The sequence below is a fragment of the Sorex fumeus genome, unplaced genomic scaffold (genome assembly GCF_029834395.1).
Source record: "Sorex fumeus unplaced genomic scaffold, SorFum_2.1 ptg000082l, whole genome shotgun sequence".
NCBI lineage: Eukaryota > Metazoa > Chordata > Mammalia > Eulipotyphla > Soricidae > Sorex > Sorex fumeus.
This window is the reverse complement of record NW_026606139.1, coordinates 1,003,323-1,027,736: the sequence shown is the minus strand read 5'-3', so window position 1 is coordinate 1,027,736 and position 24,414 is coordinate 1,003,323. Positions and strand designations below refer to the sequence as shown.

Here is a 24,414-nt window from a genome sequence, read left to right as displayed (position 1 = left end):
AATGCTGCGTCAGGATGACCCGTGGCCATCCAGCGTCCCTGCTGTTCCCAGTGTGAACGAGGCCCCTGGGAGTCGGGGTGTCCTTGCTCCACCTTTACTGTGGCCCCTTTGGGAAGCTTCATGGTTTCATCTGAGCCTGCTGCAGCCCTGTTAGGCAGCTTTAGAAGAGACAGCTTGCATTTCACAAAGGAGGGAAGAAGTCCAACGTCAGATGGAGTGATTTCTCTGTGAGGGGACTCGACAGCAGCTGGCCAGCCTACACCTGCTCCCCACCCCTGTGGACCCACATGCCAACTCCAACACCCCCTGGCAGTTCTGTTTTTACAGCCTCTCTGTGTTGCTCATCCCTGTCAGGGGCCTGGGGCTGTGTCCCTTCACCTCCTCCGCCACTGGGGGCACCCAGCACCCCGCCTAATACCCAGTGCCCCTCTCCCAGAGTCCTCATGGCAGTGCCGTGTGTCACTCAGACTTCACTCACCTCCTGGCTGTGCTGCCACTGAGCGCTGACCCTCTCTCAGGCCCATTAGGAGGCGGGGGTGGGGGGGTGGGGGTGGGGGAAGCCACTCCTTGTTACAGAGATGGAACGAGATAACATGGCATAAATCCGCAGGGCTCTGGCGCCGCAGTTTTGGTGTCCACTGCCACTGATGCGGGCAGATTAGGGCGTCCTGTTCCTGGTGTGTTTACCTTCTAGTTGGTGAAACTAAAACATAATACAGAAAAATTCCAGAGAAGTTATGCATCAACAATCAAGCCTGTGAATACGTTGGGTTCCAAAAGTTCTTTGATCTCAAATGCACACACATGGTTCAAAACCAAACCAAAACAAAACAAAAACAGAGTAAATATGACATCATGAAAAAGAAGGAGTAAGTTCGTCATTGGGCGTCAAGGCTGGCCTTCTGTACTCGGCCCTGATGTCCCTGTGCTGTGGCCTCCCAGGGGAAATCCAGTGAAGACACCCGCCTCTGACACACAGATTTAGACATAAAGTTAAAGAAGATTGGGCCTGAGAGATAGTTTGGGGTTAAGGCCCTGCCCTGCACATGGCTGACCCTGGTTCAGTCCCTGGCACCGCGCAGGGTCCTCCAAGCCCCACCAGGACTATGACGCCTGTAAAGCAGTTTAGAGATCATGTGCACTGAAAGGGGCTTCTGGCCTGTGTTAAGAATCACAGGCAACTCAGGGCAGCAGGAAGGGTGAGCAAGGGGCAGAGGCGGAGGAGAGGGCAGGTGAGAGACGGAGTGGGAGGCCGTGAATCCCCATGGGGCCTTCTAGACTTTCTTGGTAAGTGGAGGAGAGGTTGGGAGGCCTCAGTGCCAGCTGTAAGAACCCCCCAGGGCTGAGCTCATATGGGAGACCAGGTGCCATTCTCTCTCGAGGAGGACTGGAGCAAACCCCTAGCTGAGTCAGCAGTCACCCCTGAGCACTGCTGTGGTCTAGTCCCCCAAAAATTTACCAAAAGAACCCTCAGGGTGAGGGCTGGGGAGACCATACACCATATTGGACACTTGCCTTGAACACAACCATCCCGGATTTAATCCCGGACACCCCATATGGTTCCCCGAATGCCACCAGGATTCCTGAGAGCAAAGCCAGGAGAAACTTACCCCTGAGCATCTGCTGGTGTGGCTCACAAATCAAAACCAAAAAAGAACCCTCCAGGTCAACGGCCAAGGGCCCGCCACCAGCTGTCATTTCTCGTGCTGTTCCCCTCTGTCCCCGGTCCTTCTCTGCCCCCTCTGCCTGCCCTCCTAGCTGCCCACATGCCAGGCAGGCCAGCGGGCCTGCTGCCCACCATCTCCGTGGGCCACCCACCCCTTCTCCGCCCTCCAGCCTCGGCTGTACTTCTCTCCGGGACGCCTCCTGGGCAGTGCTGTCCTGCCTGGCAGTGCCTGCAGTACCCGACCCAGGTCTGCCCATCCAGCACCTGGTACACAAATGTCCAGTTGCTTGTAAAAACATTGCTGGAAGCACGTGCAGGTAGAAGGAGGGAGTGCAGGAGGAATTCAGGGTGAGATCTGTCTTTCCAAAGCACCCCACTGCCTCCCTGGGTTCCTTGGGGATGGAACTAGTGTGGTGAAAAGCTTATGGAAGGCTTCCTGGAGGAGGTGACACGGGATAGGCTGTGTCCAGTCTGGAGGCAAGGGCTTCCCAGAGGGAGAAATGCACCAGCAAGACCTGGAGTGCCTGAGCAGGGGTGGGGAGACCTCTTCCTCTGAGAGGTGTGACCTTCAGGTGCCCTTCAAAGTCCTGGGAGAGGCAGGGCCGCAAGCAGTGGACTTCTGAGGCACAGGGGGGACCCACAGTGGACCCCACCTACTTGAGTCGGGGCTGGGAACGGGGTTGAGACCCCCTGAGAAAGAAGGCGTTGCCTCCTTGGGCCAGCGGGGCGGCTCCCAAGGCAGACTCCCCTTCCCGCGCAGGCTCTACGTGCTGAAGCTGTCCGACGACATTGGGAACTTCGGGGAGGTGCGGCTGCCCCTGCTCGGCTGTCTGGGGGTCTCCTGGGTGGTCGTCTTCCTCTGCCTCATCCGAGGAGTCAAGTCTTCGGGGAAAGTAAGGATGCCTCCCTCAGCAGGGTCTGTGCCCACCCAGAGCTATCCTCCTGGGGGCCAGAGGCTCAGGTGGCCACTGGCCTCTTCCCCCTCCGTCCCCCAGGTGGTGTACTTCACAGCCACCTTCCCCTACGTGGTGCTCACCATCCTGTTCATCCGCGGCGTGAGCCTGGACGGCGCCTTCACGGGCATCATGTACTACCTGACCCCACAGTGGGACAAGATCCTGGAGGCCAAGGTAGGCCCGTGAGGGGCGGGACGGGGTGGGGAGGGGGCGGCTGTTCTGGCCCCGCCCCTCACTGTGTTCCCCCCACCCCCGCCAGGTGTGGGGCGACGCCGCCTCCCAGATCTTCTACTCGCTGGGCTGCGCCTGGGGCGGCCTCATCACCATGGCCTCCTACAACAAATTCCACAACAACTGCTACAGGTGGGTCCCTCCGGCCCCCCACCCCACCCCACCCCGCAGCTCGGCTGCCCGGCTCCTGTCCACCCCCAGGCCCACGGGGGATCCCCCAGGACGCGCAGCCTGGAAGTCCTGGCCCTGGATGTGGTCCTAGACAGTGAGGACTTGGGAGCCTGGGGCTCCCTTCCCTAGGCCAGCGTGTCCGGAAAGGGGTCGGGGCACCTGTGCTGCTGGCACACCTGCCCGTCTGCGCTGGGCTCCGGCCGAGCGGGGAGAGAGGGCTCAGAGCACTGAGCTCAGCCCCGGGGTCGGCCCCCAGCTCTGCGTGCTCCCCTGAGCACCGCCGGGAATGACCCTCAGGCCCGCTGGGTGGGAGCCCAGTCCAAACAGGTGAAGCAGGTGGAGCTGAGGCGGGCAGGTGTGCGCCCTGACCTCTGCCTCTCTCTCCGGCCGGTTAGGGACAGTGTCATCATCAGTATCACTAACTGTGCCACCAGCGTCTATGCTGGCTTCGTCATCTTCTCCATCCTCGGCTTCATGGCCAAGCACCTGGGTGTGGACGTGTCCCGGGTGGCAGACCACGGCCCTGGCCTGGCCTTCGTGGCTTACCCCGAGGCCCTCACCCTGCTGCCCATCTCCCCGGTCTGGTCGCTGCTCTTCTTCTTCATGCTCATCCTGCTGGGGCTGGGCACTCAGGTAGGAGGTCTGGGCGGGGGGCCCTGACCCGGGCGGGAGGCGGCCGGGCTGGGCTCTTGATGGCTGCCCCCACCCCCCACAGTTCTGCCTCCTGGAGACCCTGGTCACGGCCATCGTGGACGAGGTGGGGAATGAGTGGATCCTGCAGAAGAAGACCTATGTGACCCTGGGGGTAGCGGTGGCCGGCTTCCTGCTGGGCATCCCCCTCACCAGCCAGGTAAGCGCCTCGGGAAAGGTTGCGGGGGGAGGGGTGGGGGGTGAGGGAGCCTCACCTAGCGCTGGGGGCCCTAACTCAGCTGACCGCTGACCCATAGGCAGGTATCTACTGGCTGCTGCTGATGGATAACTATGCTGCCAGCTTCTCCCTAGTGGTCATCTCGTGCATCATGTGTGTGTCCATCATGTACATCTATGGTGAGTGCCCTGCCCGGCCTCGATCCCCCCACCCCCGTTCTGAAGTTCCACCCCTCCCAGAAGCCCCACCCCTTCCTGAAGCCCCGCCCCTGCCTTGGAGCTCCACCCCTTCCTGAAGCCCCACCCTTTCCTGAAGCCCCACCCTGCCCTGAGGCCCCGCCCCTGCCCTGGAGCTCCACCCCTTCCTGGAGCCCCACCCCTTCCTGGAGCCCCGCCCCTGCCCTGGAGCTCCACCCCTTCCCTGAAGCCCCACCCTGCCCTGAAGCTCCACCCTTTCCTGAAGCCCCGCCCCTGCCCTGAAGCTCCACCCTTTCCTGAAGCCCCACCCCTTTCCTGAAGCCCCGCCCTGCCCTGAAGCCCCACCCCTGCCTTGGAGCTCCACCCCTTCCCTGAAGCCCCACCCTTTCCTGAAGCTCCACCCCTTCCCAAAGCCCCACCCTGTCCTGAAGCCCCACCCTTTCCTGAAACCCTGCCCCTGCCCTGGAGCTCCACCCCTTCCCTGAAGCCCCGCCCTGTCCCGAAGCCCCACCCTTTCCTGAAGCCCCGCCCCTGCCCTGGAGCTCCACCCCTTCCCTGAAGCCCCGCCCCACTCTAAAGCCTGGTCCCTGCTTGCTCGGCTCCCGCTGAACGTCCTCTCTCCAGGGCACCGCAACTACTTCCAGGACATCCAGATGATGCTGGGCTTCCCACCGCCCCTCTTCTTCCAGATCTGCTGGCGCTTCGTCTCCCCAGCCATCATCTTCGTGAGTTCCTAGGCAGGCCCCATCCCTGGTTGCTTCACACACGCCCACCCCATACTGCGGATCCTGTCGGGACCTCCCGCCTTGTGACCAGAGCTCCCAAGGCCCCTTCCCCCACACCCCGTTCTGGCCTGCAGGGAGGTTGCGGGGACCTCTGCCTGCCTGGCCTCCCCAGAAGGGTCTGAGGACTCATCAGTGGCACTGTGCTGTCTCTGGCCAGTCCAGGCCGCGGTGCCATGGGGGTGGCTGGCGGGGCTGTACACAGCGGGGTTTAGGTCGGGAGCAGGCACCGCTTCAGAAGCCTCAGACCTGGAGCGATCCTCCTGGTGCCCACCAGCACGTAACAGTGGGGGTGGACCTCAGGGTGCTGAGCTGGGGGTACCCCCCATGACTAGGAACCACACTCCCCATGATTAGGACCAGAGGCAGTCACTCCCAGTTTCCAGAGGGGAATACTGAGGCTCAGATGCATTAGGTCAGCAACAGAGCCCACCACCGTGTGTGCCAGGACTGGCTGCGATACGGCTCTCGGGAAGTGGCCACAGGTGCGGGCCCTCTGGCTTCGCTTGTCTGCTCTCAGTGTAGGGGTGCAGGGTGGTGGTGCTGGAGGTGTGCCCACCCCCCGGAGCAGGCCCAGAGCCACCTTGGAGGGGCAGAGGGCCGCACCCAGCTGCAGCGCCACCCCGAGTCCAGTCCTTCCCAGCTGGCTCCTGGGGCACGAGTTAACCCCAAATTTCCACTTGACTCATCTTGGAAAGAGGCCCCTGAGGGCTTTGGCTTCCACCACATGGGGGGGTGGGATCTTCCCGAGCCTGGCATGGCCACCGAGCTGACCACTGTCCTGGCCTTGGAGTTAGAGGAGTGCAAGTGTCCCATAAAGAGCAGGAGAGGGGCTGGAGAGATAGCACAGCGGGTAGGGCGTTTGCCTTGCATGTGGCCGACCCAGGTTCGATTCCCAGCATCCCATATGGTTCCCTGAGCACTGCCAGGAGTAATTCCTGAGTGCAGAGCCAGGAGGAACCCCTGTGCATCACCAGGTGTGACCCAAAAAGAAAAAAAAAAAGAGGAGACTGCCTCGGCCCACTGTGTGCCCGAATGCCAGGCTGAAGAGGACCAGGGCTAGGGCTCCAGGCCCTGTGGATGCTGCTTCCTGGGTGGCCATTACTTGCTTTTGCAGTTTTCTCTTTTTTTCCCCCTTTTTTTTTTGAGTCAGCCTCATCGATGTCCAGGGTCTACTCCAGCTCAGTGCTCAGGAGTCCCTCCTGATGGTACTGGGGGAACCATGAAGGGCTGGGGATTGAACCCGGGCTTCCTGCAGGCAAGACATGTGAGAACTGGCGTGATATGGTCCCCTGAGCCCCACCAGGAGTGATCCATGAGCACAGAGTCAGGAGTAAGCCCTGAGCCCTGGTATAGCAGAAAAACAAACAGGGAAAAAGGACATGAACATCTTCACAGCCCTTTCCTTCTGTATCTGTATCATATGCACTTTATTATATATTTTTGTACATGTTTCTGTTTCCAAAAAGCTCTCTTGACAAAGCCTTCTTCTGCCAGCTCTAGAAAGGGTCTGTCTGAGCTGGGAGCAGGCCCCGAGTCTGTCTAGGGAGCTCATGATAAGTTCCCCATTCGTCACAGGGTCTCAGATGTGGGTCTTGCCCTGCAGAAGGGTCCGCAGGCAGGCTGGGGGGAGCCTGGGCTCAAGGATGCAGCTGAGGTCTCCAGGGTGGTTCCTTGCCCTCCTGGCTTGTGCAGCACACAGACCCAAGGGAGAAACCCTGGAGAGGGCCTTTGGGGAGGTGGTGAGCAATCCGCAGAGGCTTCTTGTAGGTGGTGGCATTTGTGCAGAGCTTGACAGGGGAAGGAGGGGAGTCTCCGAAATAAATGAAGTGGGTGGGCAGTACTGGGCGTAGCTGAGACACCCTTGTCAGAACGGTGAGCTGCGGGAGCCTGGGTCTGGTGGTGGAAGCCTCAGCCTTACTTCCACGTTTCGCAAGTCTTGGTGCAGAACTGACTGACGTCACAAAGTGACCACCGCGGAACAGTTCCCAGCAGCTGTACTTGGGGGTCAGAGCAGACAGGCCGCCACCTTCCACCATGCCCTGCAAGCTCGTTCCCCCTGCTGCCCCTCCAACCTCAACTACTGCTGGGAGCATTGGAGAGGGAGGGAGGAGGTCCAGCTGGGAGGAATGACCTGAGGCCTGGGCGTGGAAGTGGGAGCGGCTGGTCAGGCTTCCCCTCACCTACCCCTCTGCTCCCCCCTCCCCCAGTTCATCCTCATCTTCACCGTGATCCAGTACCGGCCAATCACCTACAACCACTACCAGTACCCAGGCTGGGCAGTGGCCATCGGCTTCCTCATGGCTCTGTCCTCGGTGATCTGCATCCCCCTCTACGCCCTGTTCCAGCTCTGCCGCACAGATGGGGACACCCTCCTGCAGGTGAGGGCAGGGGCAGGGGTGGGGGGTGGGGGGTGGAAGGGTAGGAGGGCGTGGTGGCTGAAGCTAAGGGGCTCCCCGCTGATGTGCCCTGCCCACCCCTCATTCCTGCAGCGTTTGAAAAATGCCACGAGGCCGAGCCGAGAGTGGGGGCCTGCGCTCCTGGAGCACCGGACGGGGCGCTATGCCCCCGCCATGCCACCCTCCCCCGACGACGGGCTCGAGGTGCAGCCGTTGCACCCGGATAAGGCCCAGATCCCGGTCGTGGGCAGCCATGGCTCCGGCCGCCTGCAGGACTCCCGGATATGAGCCCTGCCGCCTGAGCACCGCCGTGGGGAGCACCTCGCCCCCACCCCGTGCTCCCACAGAGACTGGGGCGGCAGTGGACAGGCAGGATGCTGCCGCCTCTCGGCCACCATTGCTGGGGCGGCCAGTCGGGTTCGCGTCCCCAGTGTTTACAGGTCCTTTGGGTGCCAAGATGGCAGTTGGGGGGGTACAGGGAAGGGGTGGGAGGGTGGCTAGGGGCCCAAAGCACTTTGGAGGGGATTCTAGCCAGGTTCCCAAGGGCTGAGGGGCTTGACATGGCCTCTGACGCCCCCACTCTAGCCTGAGCTGAGGTCTGGGCGGCCCTCCCTCCGCCTGTACTTCTCCTCGGGCCTCCAGCCCCCTGACCAGTGTTGCTGTCCTTAGAGCACACCCCGGCCTCTGCCCAGGCCAGTCCACACTGTCCCCCTGGACCCGGGGGCGCTGGGTGGCTGCAGTGTTACCTGTCAGGCTGTGCGGCCTGCCGGCCCTGTCTGTCTGTGTGATTCTTTTTGTCCAAGTCGTATTATCTGTCGTTGCCACTCCCCAGCCCCCAGCCTGGGGCCCAACCTGTCTTCCAGGCCCGCCTGCACCTTACTCTGTGGCCCGGGGGTCCCTGCCCCTCACTTGTGCCCCATGTCAGGCCCAGCCAGCAGAGGCCCCGGGACCCAGTGACCTGCCCCAAGCGCCAGTTTCGGGGAGGGGTCTGGTCCAGGGTGCTGCTCAGAGCCCTGGGGAAGGGGCCTCGACACCACCCCCTGTCCATCCCCTGTCCACCAGGCCCACGGCCAGACTTCCCCGACTGGGCTGCCCCATTCACGTGCCAAATGGCCCCAGCCCGCCCGCCCCTCACCCCAGCCCTGCGATGTCCGTTTGTCCATCCCCTATGCCCCACTGTGCAGTGACAGCCTGACCAGTGTCTCTAACCCTCCGTAGCAATAACGGTGCACTGCCCAGCCCTGCCCACTGTGCACCACTAGGATTTGAAAAGTCCATAGATTTTAATGAAATTTCTATTCCTGACTCTGAGCCACTGTGGTGCTTCGTCTGGGCGCCCCCAGGAGAGGAGTGTGGGCGGGAGGAGACCCCTAAAGGCAGGGCTGGGTGGAGGGCAAGGACAAGGAAGATGAAGTCTTGGAAGGTTGGGCCAGAAGCCTGGAAAGAGGGGGTAGGGTGGGTGGGGGGGGGCGGGGAGGACACGGACCAAACGCCCGGGGGTTCCTGGTTGTGATCACCGACCCACCCACTGCAGTGGAAAATGAAGCTGAGATGCGGCCAGCGCCGGGGTGGGGGCGGGTTCCAGCAGGAGCGGACCCCTGGTCAGTGGCCAACACTTCAAGAGGGGGCCCGGGGTGGTCCACTGGACAATGCTGGCAGTGCTGGCCTGGTCCTGGGGTTATACTGAAGCTTCCGGCCCCAGCGGCAGGTGGAGGCCAGACCTTGGGGGTGGGGACGCCTGTCACGAGGAGGAGCAGGCAGACAGCACTGCAGCGCCTGAGGCCAGACTCCAGTGGTGCCCTGGGGGCAAGGCACTGGCAGAAAGGCCTGTCTGGACCCAAAGGGCTGCTGCCTGCACAGAAAGGAGTGGCCATGAGGGAGCCGCCCCTCAGCCAGCCCGGTGCACCTCCCCCCATCCCCAAGAACTGCTTTACCAGGGGCTGTGGGGGACACCGGAGGGCGTGGGGGCTGCCTTCAGTTCCCGCAGCATAGCTGCCTTCTGCTCCTTCAGCTCTGGAGGGAGGCAGAGCAGAGAGCCCCCAGCTTCACTAGGGGCTGTGCCAGCGTGGGGTGGGGTGCTTAGAGCCTGCAAGGCCTCCTCACCTGCCAAGGTGAGGTCCGGGGTGTCCTCCGAGGGCTGGGGTGGCCCCTCGTACTGCTCTTCCAGGCATTGCTGCGGGGAGAACTGGCTGGCTCACTCATCAACCTGGCCCACCCCAGCCTGGGCTGGGGGCAGGAGGCTGGGACCGGTTCCCAGGACAAGGGGGCCCTTCCCGTGCTGCCCCTGCCCAGGGGAATACCAACCCCCACCACCGCCCCAAGAAGCTCAGCAAGTTTGGCAAGGTGGTGGCCGGCCTTGGCCCAAGCCTAGAGAAGGAAGCAGAAGCTGGGCCACAACCAGCAAGTTCCTGTGGACGGAGGGGCTGCACCAGAGCCTTGGGCCTCTGGGTTTCACAGACATGAGGTGTGCACAGAAGAGAAATAGCCCGAGAGGCACACAGCCCACACCCGCCACATACACAAACTGGGGAGGTGGCTCTCACACCAGGTGGGGGCAGGGCTGCGCTCACCTGCAGGCGGTGGATCTCCCTCTCCAAGCTGCGACACTCGTCCTTCAGGAGGCCCCTGGGACACGAGGGCATGCAGAACCAGCACCCCAGGACAGTCTCAGCTGAGCTGAGCACCCCTCCCTCACCCCCACACAGCCCAACTTCCAGCTTCACCCCCAGTGATCTCGCTGCTCAGCTTACCATGCCCTCTGCTGCCGGGGTGCCCCCCCAAGGGTGCACCTGACATGGGCACCCCCTGCCCTTTCCAGCTCTTAGTGGTACCCACAGGCTCTCCCCAGGCGCCCTGCTCCTCTCCCAGTGTCCCAGGTCCCCTTGTCTCTTTTTTGCATTCTGGGGCAACTCCAGGGCTCCCCTGGTTGGCTACCCCGTCACTGCACCCTCAGGGGGCTCACCGCAGGTGTTGGGCCACCTGGTCAATGCTGTACACATTCAGCTGGTCCCTGATGACACTGAGGTCCTTGGGCTGGCTGCTAGCAGATGGAGTGGACATCATTCTCCCCGTAGCCCCTGCACCCCAGGCCATCAGAACACGAGTTCCACTTCTCTGAGACAGGTCTATGCCCTTTCCAGGAAAAGCCACGAACTCACAGAGTTCCATAGTCTTGTTTGGATGCCGCTGAGCGTGACCTCAGCCCTGCATCCCTGCAACCAAGCAACAATGCTTCCGCAGCCGTGGGGCAAGGCCCACCCCCGAGGGTCCTTAGAAGCCGCTGCCATCCACTGAGGAACTGGCTTTGCTCCCCAGCCTCTGCAGAAGTGCCCTCCCTGCTTCCTAGCCCCATCCTTCCTCCTGTTCTCCAGGCACAAGAACCCATGGCCTTCTGCCCCATCCTTATTGGCACCTGTCACTCCCTCTTTCTGCAAAACTCTTGCATCTACAAGGAATCCCTTTCTCCTACTCCGATGCAGCTCAAGCCATTTTCTTCAGACACCTCACCTGTCCCCCAAGTCAGGGAGCTGCCACCTGGGCTTCTGCAGTCCTCAGAGGCAGATCCCCACACAAGAAGCCTCTAGACAGGGAACTCCTTTACGTAGTCGAGGCGGACCGACCTGCAGTCGGGAGCAGACCCTCCTCCCCTTCTCTCCTGTGGGTTACCTGGCTTCCCCAGCTCTCATCGGGAAGGGCTCTTGCTCTGGCGGGTCACACTTGGGCTCCTCCAAGGCAAAGTGCAGGACCCGGGGGCTGTACTGGACCCACGCCTGGGTCTGCTCCCTGTGGCAGGGCCGGGCAGGGACTCAGGCGCTCCTCTGGGAATCGCAGTGGGCACTGCCCTCGCCCCCCTCCCTGATCAGGTGCAGCCCCCTGGACTGCTGCCGCCCGGGGCGCCCACCTGCCCTCGCGGATGGCCTTCTGCCGGAGAGCCTGGAGCAGCTGCCGGAGCTCCTGGCGCAGGAGGTCCCTTAGCAGGGGTGACGGTGCCAGGAGGGAGGTAGGGTCAGCGGAGGGGCGGCGGCCAGGGCCCGGGGAGGATCGGGCCTCATGGAGCAGGGAGCGCAGCAGCATCACCTGCAAGAACTGGGACACCTCGCGACAGGGCGCGGGGGCGGGAGCACAGTAAAAAAAGGCCACCCAAAGCCCCCCGAGTTACTGGGCAGGCTCGGGAACCCGGGGACCGTCAGGCGGGCCGTGAGAGACGCTCGGGGTGGGCGCGGCTCAGCTCCCCACCTCTGCCCGCAGCTCCAGACTCAGTTCCACCGTGGTCTGCCCCAGAATCCGCTTCACTTCGGGCCGCTCGGGGGGCGGCACCTGCTCCTTCACCAGGTCCCATAGAGATGGGGGGTCCGGGGGCATCGCCCGGACCTGCGGGCCGGGGGGGGGGTCGCCGCGCTGGAACCGCCCCCACCCCCCGGAGACCGCGCCCCGCCTACGGGCCGCAGCCCCGGCACCTCCCGACAGCGACCCCCCCGGCTCCGAGGCTCGGGGCGCTGCCACTTGGGCTCCCGCAGACGCAGGGGGCTCGGGGGAAGCCGAGCGGCGGCGGGAACCAGGGCCCGTCCCGCCGCGCGCACGCGCCGTTGCCCGGGTAACGCCGCCGCCGCCGCCGCCAGGCCCCGCCCCTGCACCCGGCCGCCGCCCGGCCGGCTCGCGCGGAATCCGAACCATCCCGGCCCGGCCCGGCCCGGCCCTCCGCACCTGGAGCGCGGCCCGGGAGTCCCCAGGGCTTACGGCCTCCCTGCCTCCCCGGACCGCGAGCTAGGGCCTGGGTGACCCACCCACCAAGCTCTTCCTGAGCAAATCGCCCCCCCCCCCACCCCCGCACTGGTCCAGGGATGCAGGTCTCCAGCCCCAGATCAGAAGGCCAGCTCCATTCACGTTTTTTACTAAAGCACCCACACAAGTTTCTGTGCAATGTACAAACACAAGCTGGGCCCTGGGGCTACTGCCTTCTTGGAGCCGGGAGGCGGAACCAGACTGACCAATCCCCAGACTGACCCACCGGCACCCCGCCTGCCTCCCATGCAATGCCCAACCCCAAGATCCCAGGAAGTGACTCAGCACCCCATCTGGGCCCCCCCTGGGGCTGCTCCTCAGCAGTAGGGGCCCATCAGTTTGCCCCTACAATGTTGAATGGAAAAGGTTTCCCCTCCCCTAGGAGCACGGGGAGCCCCCCCCAGATCTGAGAATCCCCCCCTAGAAGAGAGACACTGCCCCTGGTCATACGTCCAGGCCCTAGGGGACTCAGGAGGAATAGGGGGAACTGAGGCACAGAGAGGTGGAGCGACCTGGCCTGGCCACTCGGCGAGGCAGTGCAGGGGCTGGCCCAAGCCTGACAGTGAGGGAGGCTGGGCTGGGAACGGAGGGGCACGGAGGATGGTCCACCCCAGAGGGCCACACTTGAGGGGCCTGCCCCGGATGGAAGCCCCCCAAAGTAGGTTCGGAAACTTCCAGCTGCAGTGAGGCAACCTACTGAAGATCCTTGGAAAACAGAGACCACAGTCTGAGTCCTGGGGCCCCCACGGCAGGCACCGCCGGGCCTCAGGGCAGGCCTCTGGCGGGTAGTCCTTGGCAACAGGAGCCTTTGTCCATCCGGTCAGCCCCAGGGAGGCCTAGACGGGGGCCGCCCAATGTCCACCGTGATGTTGGTGAAGAGCGGCTGCCGCGACACCTCCAGGACCCGGTACCGCACGGACGCGATGCCGTCCTGCTTCATGGTCAACTTGGTGTTCTGGATCTTGGTAAACCTAGAAGGGGGCAGAAATGGGTTTGGATTAGGGCTGACCACTGGGCCCAAGCAGGATCTTCTGGGCTGACTCTCCAGCCACCCCAGCTTCTCCCAGGGGTGCCCAAGTTCTCCTTGGCAACTCCCTCCACCTACTGGAGTGCCTCTACTTTTTTACTTGCCCCCTCACCAAGACCTCCCCACCCCCGGGATAGAACAGTCCAGTGGGGAGGGATGGGGCTGATCCAGGTTTGATCCTTGGCATCCCATATGGTCCCCCAAGCACTGCTAGGAGTAACTCCTGAGTGCAGGGCCAGGAGTAACCCCTGAGCATTGCCAGGTGTGACACCTCCACCCTCCGCAAAAATACCTCACCCCAACCCCCCTCCAGAAACAACCACACTTCCACAAATCTTTCAGCTCAGAGCTTCCTGCACTGCCTCTAGAGGGTGCACCCCAGGAGTACACCATATGCCACCGCCCATGTCAGGTGCATCATCCTTTCCCTCGGAACCTGCCACACCCAGGAGCCACTCTTCCACCATTTCTGGCCTGAGCAGTCCCCGGGGCCTGGGCTGGGCTCCAAGCACCAGGGTCACAGCAGGGAGACAGCGAGTGACAGTGAGGCGTGTCCTCTCAGGGTGAGTCTGTTCCTCAAGGGTGACAGAAACCTCGGGGTTCCAAGACGCACGGAAGAGGGGAACCAAGTTGGCCGCCTTGGAGAGGAGGCTGGGGCCTTGCAAGGCATGACAGGGTTGGAGCCCTCCAGGCAGAGAGGGAAGGGCACTGGCGGGTCCTAACCCGGGAGCAGACTCTGCACAGTAGCAAGAGCTTAACGTGCCCATGGGACACGGTACCAGAAGGGCTCTAAGTTGAAGGGAGCAGTTCATCCCTCAGTCTGCAAGTCAGGGGACCCCGAGGGACTCTGAACCCAGTTTGGAGAGAATGAGCAGAGGACCTGAGCTGGCTCTGGGCAAGGGGAAGGGCGCAGGAAAACCCATGTGACGTGCCACAAAAGAGGCAGAGGTGGGAAGAGAAAAGTCAATGAACTCTGATGGCTTAGGGGATGGCTAAGAAAGCCCAGGAGAGGGGCTGGAGAGAGAGCACCAGACAGGGAGACTGCCTTGCAACAAGCAGACACGCAACTGACCCGGGCTTGATCCTTGGCTCCACATGTGATCCCCTGAGCCTGCCAGCAGTGGTTCCTGGGTGCAGAACCAGGAGTGAGCCCTGGGCACTGCTGGGTATAACCCAAAAATAGGGTTGGGGGGGAAACGCAGAATGATAGGACAGCAGGTACAGCATCTGCCTTGCTTGCAGCTGACCTGGGTTTGACCTCCAGCTTCCCAGATGGTCCCCTGACCACTACCAGGAATAATTCCTGAGTGCAGAGCCAGTAGTACCCCCTGGGCATCACCAGGTATGCTCCCCCCCCACTTCAAAATACATAAATAAATAAATAACCAGACAAAGAGAGGAAAGAAGAAAGAAAAACCTAGAATTCCTAACTCGGGGCTGGAGCAATAACACAGCGGGTAGGGTGTTTGCTTTGCACGTGGCCAACCTGGGTTCGATTCCCAGCATCCCATATGGTCCCCTGAGCACTGCCAGGAGTAATTCCTGAGTTCAAAGCCAGGTGTAACCCCTGTGCATCACCGGGGGTGACCCAACAAGCCAAAAAAAAAAAAAACCAGAATTTCTCACTCTGAGACAAAATTGAGTAGGCAGAGGGACCACAGTTATATTTCCTCTCTATAAAGCCAGAGATTTTTGACTCTCTTGCTACTTTCCCTGAGCAAGGCAGACTCGAGTGATTGGGGATGTCTTCTAGAGTTCCTCTCCCACCTTCGGCCCAACGGCCTTCAACGGCCCAACGGCCCAAGCTCTGCCAACCCTGAGCTTGCTCCCTCAGACACACTCTTCCCACCCGTCAACAAACCATCATTTCTTTTATTCGGGGCCAGTGAGGAGGTATGGGGGGGGGGGGGCTGCTCACATGGTGCTTGGGAGTGGGGGGGGGGAACACTGCAGCTCTGGGGATCAAGCCCGAGGCCCCAGCACACAGTGGGAGGCAGCCCTGTGAGCCACCTCCCCGCCTGCCAGGGTTTCTCCGAAAGGCCTTTGCTTCTGCTCCCATCACGCATCAACCAGCATCTGTGCTGCAACTCATATTCCTGCTCACACCCCGTGGGGGACAGGGAAGCCCGCCAGTTCTCCTGTCCACACTGTGGGCACAGCAGCCTTTCGGGTCTCGGCCCCCCACATCCAGAGCCTGCCAACCCTTTCTGCCCGCGACGCTTCCCAGCCTTTCTCCAAATTCCAAGCATTCCTCTCATAGGTCCCATCCCGCCTCTTCCTTGCCTCGAGCCTGGGAGGGAGCAAACCCACCTCCAGCACCATCCTGCCCACTGCCCACTCCCAGCCTGCAGTTTTGCCTCCCGAGCTCCGGAGCCCGGGCGGATGCCCACATGTACTCAAGCCAGGCGTCTTGGTGCTCTTCCTTTGACCCGCCCGCCTCCTCTGTTAGCCGGGTGAACTCAGCACTGTGTTGTGGCCTGTGACATGACACCGGGTGTCCTGGTGCAAGGCAAAAGCCCTATCTGCTGTGCTATCGCTCCAGCCCTGAGTTAGGAATTCTAGGTCTTTCTTTCCTTCTTTCCTCTCTTTGTCTGGCTATTTATTTTGAAGCGCGGGGGCGGGGGGGGGGGGCACACCTGGTGATGCTCCGGGGTTACTCCTGGCTCTGCACTCAGGAATTACTCCTGGCAGTGGTCAGACCTGGGGCGGTGGGCCTCATATGTGTGAGCCAAGGAAGTCTTTACAGCCCTAACTCTTCCCACACACCCCCAGCTTTTCCAGGAGACCTCCCAGGCCCACTCCCTCTCCACCAGGACCGCCTCGTCCCAAATCACCAGGGGCTGCAAGTGCCCAGTGCTTCCCAGAAGGAGCTTCACTCAGGAGAGTCAGGACTGGGGGTGGCCCTGACAGTGTGAGAGCAGGACCAGGACACCCGGTGTCATGTCACAGTGGCACTGGCACATCTCGGAGCCCGAACTGCCACTCAGTCCAGTCTGTCCTCTCCCCAGGTGGGCTGCTGGGACGCAGGAGCTGAGCCTAGTGCCCACTAGCTGTCCTCTCTGGCCTGGCACCAGCGAGGCCTGTGGAAATGAACAGGAAGGTCTCAACTCAAGAGTGACCTGAGTCTTGCCTTCGGATGGGGCTGCCCTCGAATCGGGGAGATGCTGGGGTTCCCGGAGACCTATCCCAACGCCTGGCGACCACCTCCAAGGACCAGTGATCCTGGGAAGTCTCCTGGAGGGAGTCAGGGGTCAATTAGGGGCCTTCGGGGATGGGGGTTGCTGGGGGTCACCTCTGAGGGTTGGGCTCGTTATGCTTGTCCCGGTCGTGCTTGATCATGCGGTAGCGGCCGATGCGGATGTCTGGGCGGGAGATCTTCATCCCAGTCAGGGAGATCCTGAGGGTGGGGACAGATGGGCTGCAGCAGCAGGTCGCAGGAGGGGCAAGGAGCCCACCCTGCCTGTGCCCCCGCCGCCCCCGGGCCCCTCCCCGCCGCCACCCTACTCACCGGTTGAAGATGTCGTCGTCCTCACCACCCCAGCCCCAGTACTCGTTGGGGAAGCCATTGATTCTCAGAAACTGGGATTTACTCAGGCCCGACACGCCTCCAAAGTAGCCGGCATAGGGCAGCCTAGGGCACGGAGGGCAGGCGTCTGCCAGGGTCTTCTGGGGACCCCCGGACGAAGGGCAGAGGGTGAGGGCCTGGGTGTGGGGGGGGGGTTGCAGGGCCCAGGCACCCTGCAAAGGGAGCCCTCACCTGAAGCCAAACTTGTCCATGGCGATGGCAAAGTGGCGGGGCTGGTCGCCGCAGCGGTAGAGGTTTCGGTCGTCCATGGGGACCAGGTCAACGTCACTGAAGATGAAGCAGTTGTAGGTCGCGTCCTCCTTCAGTGCCTCGAGGAAGCCCACGTTGAGCAGCTTGGCCCGGTTGAAGGTGTCCTCACCGTGCTGAGGGTGGGGTCCGCAATCAGAAGATACCTAGCTCCCCTGACCACTGCCCGGAGCAGTGTCCAAGGCCTCTCCCCAACACCCTCAGGGCCAAATGCAGCCCCTAAGCTGGACGCAACCTCTCCAGACTGCCTGGCCTCCAATGCATGACCCTTCTCGCCATGGCCCTGGTTGGCAGGAGCCCTGCCTGGGCTGGGTCACACCTGGGTCTGCAAGGCCTCGAGGTCCCATGGCTGCCACAGCAAGGTGCTTCTTTCCTTCCAGATGCCGGTGTTCCTCCAGATGAGGGCTGAGCTGCTCACTCATTTGGCGTCCTCTCCCACCCTCCCGCACCCATGCCAGCAGCCCTTTCCTTTGCCAGTTCTCTTTCTTTGCGGGGAGCTGGGTTTGTCAGCAACCTGAACCTGGATCCCTTCAGAGTTTATCCATTCATTTTTTTGTTGTTCTTCTGGTATGGGGCCACACCTGTCTATGGTCAGAGCACATTCCTGGATCTGTACTCAGGAATCACTCCTAGCTTGGAGAACCATAAGCAGTGCCAGGGTTGACTGTGTGCAAGGCAAGCGCCCTACCCACTGGACTATCTTTCTGGACCCTTCATAGTTTACTTACGCACAAGGCTAGCAAATAATATAAGAGGAATTCCTCAAGGATGACAGTTTACAGAGGGGAAAAAAAAGAGGATGGAAGAAAAGAAAATCCTACAACTGTTGCTTGTTTTTATTTTATTTATTTTTTGCTTTTTGGGTCACACCGGCAATGCACAGGGGTTACTCCTGCACAGGGCTCATGCACTCAGGAATTACCCCTGGTAGTGCTCAGGAGACCATATGGGATGCTGGGAATCAAACCCGGGTCAGCCGCGTGCAAGGCAAACGCCCTACCTGCTGTGCTATTGCTCCAGCCCGTTGCTCCTTTTAAAAAAAAAAAAATTGAGAAGGGCGCGTCTGACAATGGCCAGGAGTTACTCCAGGCTCTACACTCAGAAATCACTCCTGGTGGAACTTTAGGGACCATATGGGATGTTGTGGATCAAGCCTAGGTCAGTGGCATGCAAGGCCAGTGCTTTACCTGCTGTACTATTGCTCTGGCCCCCACAACTATTGCTCTTAGGAACATGATATGGACACTTCTAAAGTGTCTTTATCTTCTGGGTAGGAGAGACAGGACAGCGGACAGGGCACTTGCATTTTACATGGCTGACCCAGGTTCCATCTCCAGGAGCCCATATGGTCATCCAAATTTGCCAGGAGTGATTCCTGAGCACAGCCAGATAATGTCCCCAAACCAAACAAACAAAAAAATAAGTCTTTTACTTCAGAAAATGTCCTAGTTTCCATGTTATCAGCTGGGCTCCAGGGATAAGGAACACTTCCAAAGTGACAGGTGATGTGTGGTATGACATGTCACATCTGCATTTTTCTGGAAGAAAAAATGTCTAGTTCTTTGGTTGTATGGGTTCACTAAGGAACAAACCCACTGCCTCACACATCAAAGGCATGCACTCATGCACTCTGCCACTGAGCCACTCCCTGGCCCATCTGATATATATTTGCTCATTAAAAATTAAAATCTTAAATAAAGTGGGGCCAGAGTGGTAGCACAGCAGGGAGAGTGTTTGCATTGCATATGGCCAACCTGGGCTAAATTCCCAGCACCCTACATGGTCCCTTGAGCCCTTCAAGAGTGATCCTTGGGGGCTGGAGAGATAGCACAGCAGGTAGGGCATTTGCCTTGCACGCGGCCGACCTGGGTTTGATTCCCAGCATCCCATATGGTCCCCTGAGCACTGCCAGGGGTAGCTCTTGAATGCAGAGCCAGGAGTAACCCCTGTGCATCGCCGGGTGTGACCCAAAAAGAAAAAAAAAAAGAATGATCCTTGAGTACAGAGCCAGGAGTAAGTCCTGAACACCACTGAGTGTGGTCCAAAAGCCCCCCCCATCCCCAAAAAAATCTTTCTTTAATAAAGTCGTCTATATTGGCATAGTACTAATGTCCCTGGCCCACACTGTTATTGTTCCTCAGCCACCACCCAAGGGTCCATATCCCTCCACCCCTGTCTCAAGGTCCCTGCTTGGAGTCCTCTTTGAGCCAGTGGGGACCCTGGAGATGAGAAGTCCTAGTCACTCTCCAACGGAGCGGTCACAGACTGTGTCTCCAAAAGCCACAGGGCCTGGCCCCCTCCCCCCTGCAGCCTCGGGTCCAGGACCAGGATGCAGACCCAGGGTGAGCCCATGGGAGCTGCATGTGGGCCCCTTCCCCCAGCTCTCCGGGCTGGAGCGAAGGTTCCTGGAGTGGGAGGGGAGGACAGGAGCCCCTCCACTCTGCCTTCGAGCTGCCCCCAGCCCCCACTGGCCCCCATTGGCTCCCTTCCTTCCCGCCTTCCCCCACACCTGTTCGCAGAGTCAATGCCCATCTCCTGCCCCTGTAGCCAGCGCCACTGTCCCCCAAAGGCCCTAGAACACCCTCACCTCTTTCTCTTCTGAAACTCCTCCCATGGCCACCGCCCTACCTTTTGTCTTCCCTTCTCTGCTTCTTCTTCTTTTTATTTTTTTTAAAGAGTTGTCTCCAATTGGCTATTTGCATTTTGACAAATCTGATTCCTTTCCCAGCCCACTGCAATCTGCTTCCGCCCCCGGCCTGCCCCTGAAATGGCTCTCACTGGGCCCACCTTGTTGCTAAATCCACTGGACGCTCCTCAGTCCATGTCCTGCCTTCCACCCCCGGCAGTGCTGTGCAGCTGCTGTGGTTCCTTCCAGGAGCTTCCTCCGGGGCCTCTGGGCCTATCCTGCTTCCAGCCCCTCCTGCCTCTCCAGCCTCGATGGGTCCCCACCAGCTCTCCCCACAGAACCCTCAGTGTAGCTTTCTCCTCTTGTGCCGTGCCCCGCATTCCTGGGCAGTGAGGACAGTCAATTCTAGGAGCCACCTCCAGGGCCCGAGCCTGAGTGCTAGTACAGTAGGAAGGGAGTTTGCTTTGCACACCTGACCCAAATTCAATCCCTGACATGACATCCCATATGGTCCCCTGAGCCTTCTAGGAGTGATTCCTGCATGCGGAGACAGGAGTAACCTCTGAGCACCACTGGGTGTGGCCCAGAAACAAAACCAAAAAGACTCGAGGGCTCCCAGCCCTGGTCCTGTGTCCCCACCTTACTCAGAGATGGGGATCCAGACTGCCAGGGCCCAAGACTACCCGCCATCACTCCTCGTCCAGTTGTCAAGGCGGTCTTCCCCTTCTCCACCATTCCTGCCACATGTCTCCACACCCCATGACAGCTGAACTCAAATGCACCCTCACCAACTCTTCCTGAACCCCAATGATCACCCCGCTTCTGGGATTTCCTCTCGTGCCCTTCTGCAGGACCAGAGAAACAGCACAGCACGTAGGGTGACTGCCTTGCATGCAGCTGACCCAAGTTTCATCCTTGCCTCCTCCCCACTATGGTCCCGGGAGCACATGCAGGAGTGATCCCTGAGCACTGACAGGAGTAAACTCTGAGCACAGCTGAGTGTGACCCCCTACCCCCTCACACAAACAAGGAAGTAAACCTACATCCTTCTCTCCCCTTAAAACAGGGTCAGGGGTTGGAGCAATAGCACAGCAGGCAGGGCGTTTGCCTTGCACGGGGCCAACCCAGATTCGATTCCCAGCATCCCATATGGTCCCCTGAGCACCGCCAGGGGTAATTCCTGAGCACAGAGCCAGTAGTAAGCCCTGTGCATCGCCGGGTGTGACCCAGAAAAGAAAAAAAAAACAACAGGGCCAGGTATGTTCTGCCATAAAATCATGGGGTCCGTGACAGGCCAACATACCTGCTTATGTAGGCTGCCTGTGCGGCATGGCGCAATATTATACGGATCTGAATGACCCTGGGCACAAAACAGGTCCCACCCCTACTTCAATAAAGGCTTCAGCCCCATTTCAGGCCAGAATTTGCACCTCCAGGTTCAAACCTGCCTAAGATCCCTCCAGATGTGGCTTCACTAAACGCTCCAGCCTCATCTCTGCTACCCCACCGGGTGCCGGGCTCACACCTCAGCCAAGGGTTCCTGAACACACCACACCTGTCCTCACCGGGCCCTGGCGTAGCTCCAGCTCAGACCGGGCCTTGGCGTAGCTCCAGCTCAGATGCCACGTCTACCTTCACTTCCTAACCCCAGAGCTGGCCCGGGGACTAGAAAGCACCCAGTCTCTCCAAAGGCAGTCACAGCCACAGGAGGGGGTACTGGGGAGCCTCCGTGTATGCACTCACACGCAGGGCTGAGCTTCCAGCCATGGCCCTCAGGGTGATTCCACCCCTGGACCTCTCTCCTTTCCTCATGGGGACCCTCCTTGAGGCTCTGCACAGGACCCATGACCAACCTCCAAAGCTCACACAGCACCAGGGGAATGCTCCTCTGTAAATTTACACCTTCAGGGCATGCCCTGCCCAGAGCAGGTGGGGACCTAATAGGACGGTCCCACCCCAGAGCAGCACCTGGGTGGCAAGGGCCTCCAGCCCACAGTAGCGCACCTGGTTAATGACATAGATGCCGTAGCGCAGCCGCTGGCGCCTCAGGATGGGGTGCAGGTAGTGGAGCCAGTAGCGGAGGTGATGCTCCCGGTGTCGGAAGGGGATGATGACCGCCACCGTCTGGGCTGGGGCGCAGTCGGGGGGTGAGTAGCGGCCGCCCAGGAGCACGCCCGGGTTCTCTCTCTGCACCCGCTCCAGCGGCATGGGGGAAGTGAACTCGATCAGCAGGCGGCCAACTGCGGGGGACAGCAGCGGGCATCAGGCCTTTGCTGGCACCCTTCAGGCTGGGGGCGCAAGGGAGCCCAGGGCACAACCCTTTCGTAAGACCTGGCATGCCCAGGGGCAGGCTAGAGAGAGAGTACAGGGATGCGGACCCTTGCTTGGCACGTGGCTCCCCCTGGTTCCATCCCTGGCGTCACCGATGCAGCAGTATGACCCCCTGTTATCTCCAGGTATAGGCGAAACCTCTCCCTCCCCCCAAGAGGTTAGACCCTCTACCCTAGTTAGGCTGTCCAGTTCTACCCCCCTCCCCTCCCCTCCCCTCCAGGGAGGCCCAGGCCTGCAAGGCTCACCAAGACCAGGCGGCAAGTCAGGACAAGGTGGCAGGGAGGGGACCGTGGGGCCCGGCCAGGCACTGGGGGCCCCAGGGAGCCCGGAGCTGGGGGCAGTGGCGTTGGGCCGGGAGCAGTTGGTGCTGCTGCTGGCAGCTGGGTGGAGGCCGCGGGCAGGGCTGCGGGTGCTGAACCGGCTGAAGAAGGCCAGGTGCTGGGCGTAGACGTCAAAGTAGAGGATGACGGCCACCACAAAGTGTAGCAGGCAGAGGAGCAGCACCGCCTTGCAGACGCGCTCCAGCGTGCCCCCCAGCAGTCTGCTCATCCCGCAGGCGGCCGCCGGCCCGCCTGGGCCCGGGCATCCGGCTGCCGGTCTGGGCGAGGAGGAGAGAGAAAAGAGCCTGCGGGTCAGGGCGGCGAGCTGTCCAGCTCCAGCCCCTGAATGCAGAGAGACTCACATCCTCGCAACAACAGTCTGCCCTGGAACACCCGCCACCCCACCCAGAGGCTCACACTTTCCCTACAGGCACCCAGGCACAGTCCCTAGCAACTCTATTTACACACCTGAGCATTCAAGCCCAAGTCTCACGCGCACATGCCTGGTGCCCTCACAGAAGGGCCACAGCTCACTGCTGAGCCTAACACACACATTCACACCCTCTATGCCCACAAGCAACACACACATCCACACCCTCTATGGCCCCGAGCAACGGGAGTCCTGGTAACACTGTTTCCCCTCAACTAAGAAACAATGTTGCCAACAGGCCCCAAGGAAACCTGCCCAGGCAGGGCAGAGCTCTCCAGTGGGGTTTGCCAAGGGAACCCACTGCTGAATACCTACCACGCAGGGGGCTGGGGGGTCAGCAGGGGGGCGGGGGTGTCTTACTCTCAGGCCTTCAAAGTGGTTCTCCAGGGAGCATCACCTGGGACCAGGTGGCAAGTGATGCTTAGTATCTGGCGGGCCCACATACAGGCCAGAAGTTTGGGGGCTCTCTTCCCTCTGGAGCAAAAATTCAAAACATAGGGTAGAGCAAGGGACAGCCTTCCTGTAAGACCTCCACGACTCGCATGAACTTCCTGAGGGTCTGATTCCCCCAGGGGGTCCTCCTAGTCTTGGGCCCTGGAAAGAGTCGGGCCTCTCCCTGGGGATGCTTCTGGCACGGCACACTGCTCCAGCACCCTCTGCCTGGCCAGTCACAGACACCCGGGACAGGGACCCAGCACACACTCACAAAGCCGGGGCTCCTGGACTCGCGTGGCCACGTCCACAGGCTCCCGAGCGGCGCAGGACGGCTCGGCCCACGTGCAGGGGTTCTGGGTCAGCCGGGGGCCAGGCGGGGCTGCGCGCTTGGGCGGGGCGGGAAGCCTTAACACGTGTCACCCCCGGACAGGGGAGGCTGCGAAGAGCCGGTGGGTGTGGAACTTGGGGTGGGGCGTGGATTGGGGGAGTGTGGACGAGGGGCCGGGGCTCGAGCCCCGGGGAACGGCAGGGGAGCGCCAGAGCCGCGCCACGAGGCTGGGGCGAGCGAGGACAATGAGGGAGGCTGGCCGGGGGCGGGCGGAGGAGCCCGGTGGGGGGAGCGCGCGGTGGGGGAGGGGAGGGGCGCTGGCAGGCGGGGGTCCGGCCCGCGCCCCGCTCACCGGGTCCTGGGCGGGTGGCAGGGGCCGCGCCCGGGAGCTCGTCGCGGGCGCGGGTGGGGGATCCCAGGGCCCAGGGCCGGGGGCCGCGCGCGCCCCCCGTCTCACCCAGCTCTCGGGGCTCAGCAGGAGGCGCCGCTCCGGTTCCGGCCGGGTTCCGGGCTCCGGCGGCTGCGGACGGCTCCGTCCCCCATGGCCCGCCCCGCCGCCTCCCGCCGCCCGGTCAGCGGTCCCCGCGGCCCCCGGGCCGCCTCCCGCCGTTCGCGCCGGCCATGGAGCCGAGCCGCCCCGGGGGGCAGGGCGGGGCCGGGCGGCCGGGCAGACCCACGGACCCGCGGACCGACGGACCGGCGCGGCCGTCTCCCTCCCGCGCTACGGCGCCTCGGAGGGGCAGGCCCGGCCCGCGCACCCGCGAGCGCGCACCCGCGGCCCCCGCCTCCAGCGCGCCCGCACCCGCCGCGCGCCGCCGCCGCCGCGCGCTCCGGCCGGAGGCACAGGACCAGAAAGGGGCGGAAGCGAGCGGCCGGGTGGGTCGGGTTGCACCCGGAGCCGGATTCGGGGCGTATTCGAGAGGGCGCGGATGGGTCCGGCGGAGGAGCCCGGGCTGGGGTGTGCCGAAACCCAACCAGGGAAGGGGCCTGGAAGATGGGCTGACCTGGAATTGATCAGCCCATTCACTGCAGC

At 61.7% G+C, this 24,414-nt stretch overlaps 3 protein-coding genes across 6 annotated transcripts in view; 1 reads left to right on the top strand and 2 right to left on the bottom strand.

Annotated features, from left to right (window-relative positions):
* SLC6A9 (solute carrier family 6 member 9) overlaps positions 1-8,575 on the top strand; it is a 30,670-nt gene extending 22,095 nt beyond the window's left edge. For both annotated transcript variants that reach the window (XM_056130968.1, XM_056130967.1), the window contains 9 exons: positions 2,427-2,559; positions 2,662-2,796; positions 2,882-2,985; positions 3,420-3,657; positions 3,740-3,874; positions 3,972-4,071; positions 4,714-4,814; positions 7,082-7,252; positions 7,364-8,575. In XM_056130968.1, the coding sequence (XP_055986943.1) occupies positions 2,427-2,559; positions 2,662-2,796; positions 2,882-2,985; positions 3,420-3,657; positions 3,740-3,874; positions 3,972-4,071; positions 4,714-4,814; positions 7,082-7,252; positions 7,364-7,558 (1,312 nt within the window). In that variant the 3' untranslated portion in view covers positions 7,559-8,575. The remainder of the gene's footprint in view (positions 1-2,426; positions 2,560-2,661; positions 2,797-2,881; positions 2,986-3,419; positions 3,658-3,739; positions 3,875-3,971; positions 4,072-4,713; positions 4,815-7,081; positions 7,253-7,363) is intronic.
* A 296-nt stretch (positions 8,576-8,871) lies between these two features.
* CCDC24 (coiled-coil domain containing 24) lies at positions 8,872-11,650 on the bottom strand. Of its 3 annotated transcripts, none has more exons than XM_056130972.1 (8): positions 11,507-11,650; positions 11,172-11,347; positions 10,937-11,053; positions 10,233-10,310; positions 9,841-9,895; positions 9,374-9,443; positions 9,205-9,283; positions 8,872-9,122 (listed from the first exon to the last, which is right to left on the bottom strand). In XM_056130972.1, exons 1-8 carry the CDS (start codon positions 11,630-11,632, stop codon positions 8,888-8,890), a joined length of 936 nt encoding a protein of 311 aa, XP_055986947.1. In that variant the 5' UTR covers positions 11,633-11,650; the 3' UTR covers positions 8,872-8,887. The 3 variants fall into 3 exon arrangements, with proteins under 3 accessions (XP_055986947.1, XP_055986948.1, XP_055986949.1); XM_056130973.1 differs by having other exon boundaries at positions 10,233-10,307; XM_056130974.1 differs by lacking the exon at positions 10,233-10,310.
* Positions 11,651-12,132: 482 nt separating this feature from the next.
* Positions 12,133-24,141, bottom strand: B4GALT2 (beta-1,4-galactosyltransferase 2). The gene is made up of 7 exons (XM_056130970.1): positions 23,839-24,141; positions 22,114-22,466; positions 21,542-21,777; positions 16,837-17,027; positions 16,588-16,710; positions 16,372-16,476; positions 12,133-13,023 (listed from the first exon to the last, which is right to left on the bottom strand). Exons 2-7 carry the CDS (start codon positions 22,415-22,417, stop codon positions 12,873-12,875), a joined length of 1,110 nt encoding a protein of 369 aa, XP_055986945.1. The 5' UTR covers positions 22,418-22,466; positions 23,839-24,141; the 3' UTR covers positions 12,133-12,872.
* Positions 24,142-24,414: the final 273 nt, after the last annotated feature.

Excerpts from the sequence above, each read along its gene's own strand:
- B4GALT2 (XM_056130970.1), bottom strand. The coding sequence starts at position 22,417 with ATGAGCAGACTGCTGGGGGGCACGCTGGAGCGCGTCTGCAAGGCGGTG. Across the intron at positions 21,778-22,113 it reads TGACTTGCCGCCTGGTCTTG|TTGGCCGCCTGCTGATCGAG; the intron begins GTGAGCCTTGCA and ends TGTCCCCCGCAG. Across the intron at positions 17,028-21,541 it reads GCATCTATGTCATTAACCAG|CACGGTGAGGACACCTTCAA; the intron begins GTGCGCTACTGT and ends CCCCACCCTCAG.
- CCDC24 (XM_056130972.1), bottom strand. The coding sequence starts at position 11,632 with ATGCCCCCGGACCCCCCATCTCTATGGGACCTGGTGAAGGAGCAGGTG. Across the intron at positions 9,896-10,232 it reads CAGGTGGCCCAACACCTGCG|GGGCCTCCTGAAGGACGAGT; the intron begins GTGAGCCCCCTG and ends CTCGTGTCCCAG. Across the intron at positions 9,284-9,373 it reads CCCGGACCTCACCTTGGCAG|AGCTGAAGGAGCAGAAGGCA; the intron begins GTGAGGAGGCCT and ends GCCTCCCTCCAG.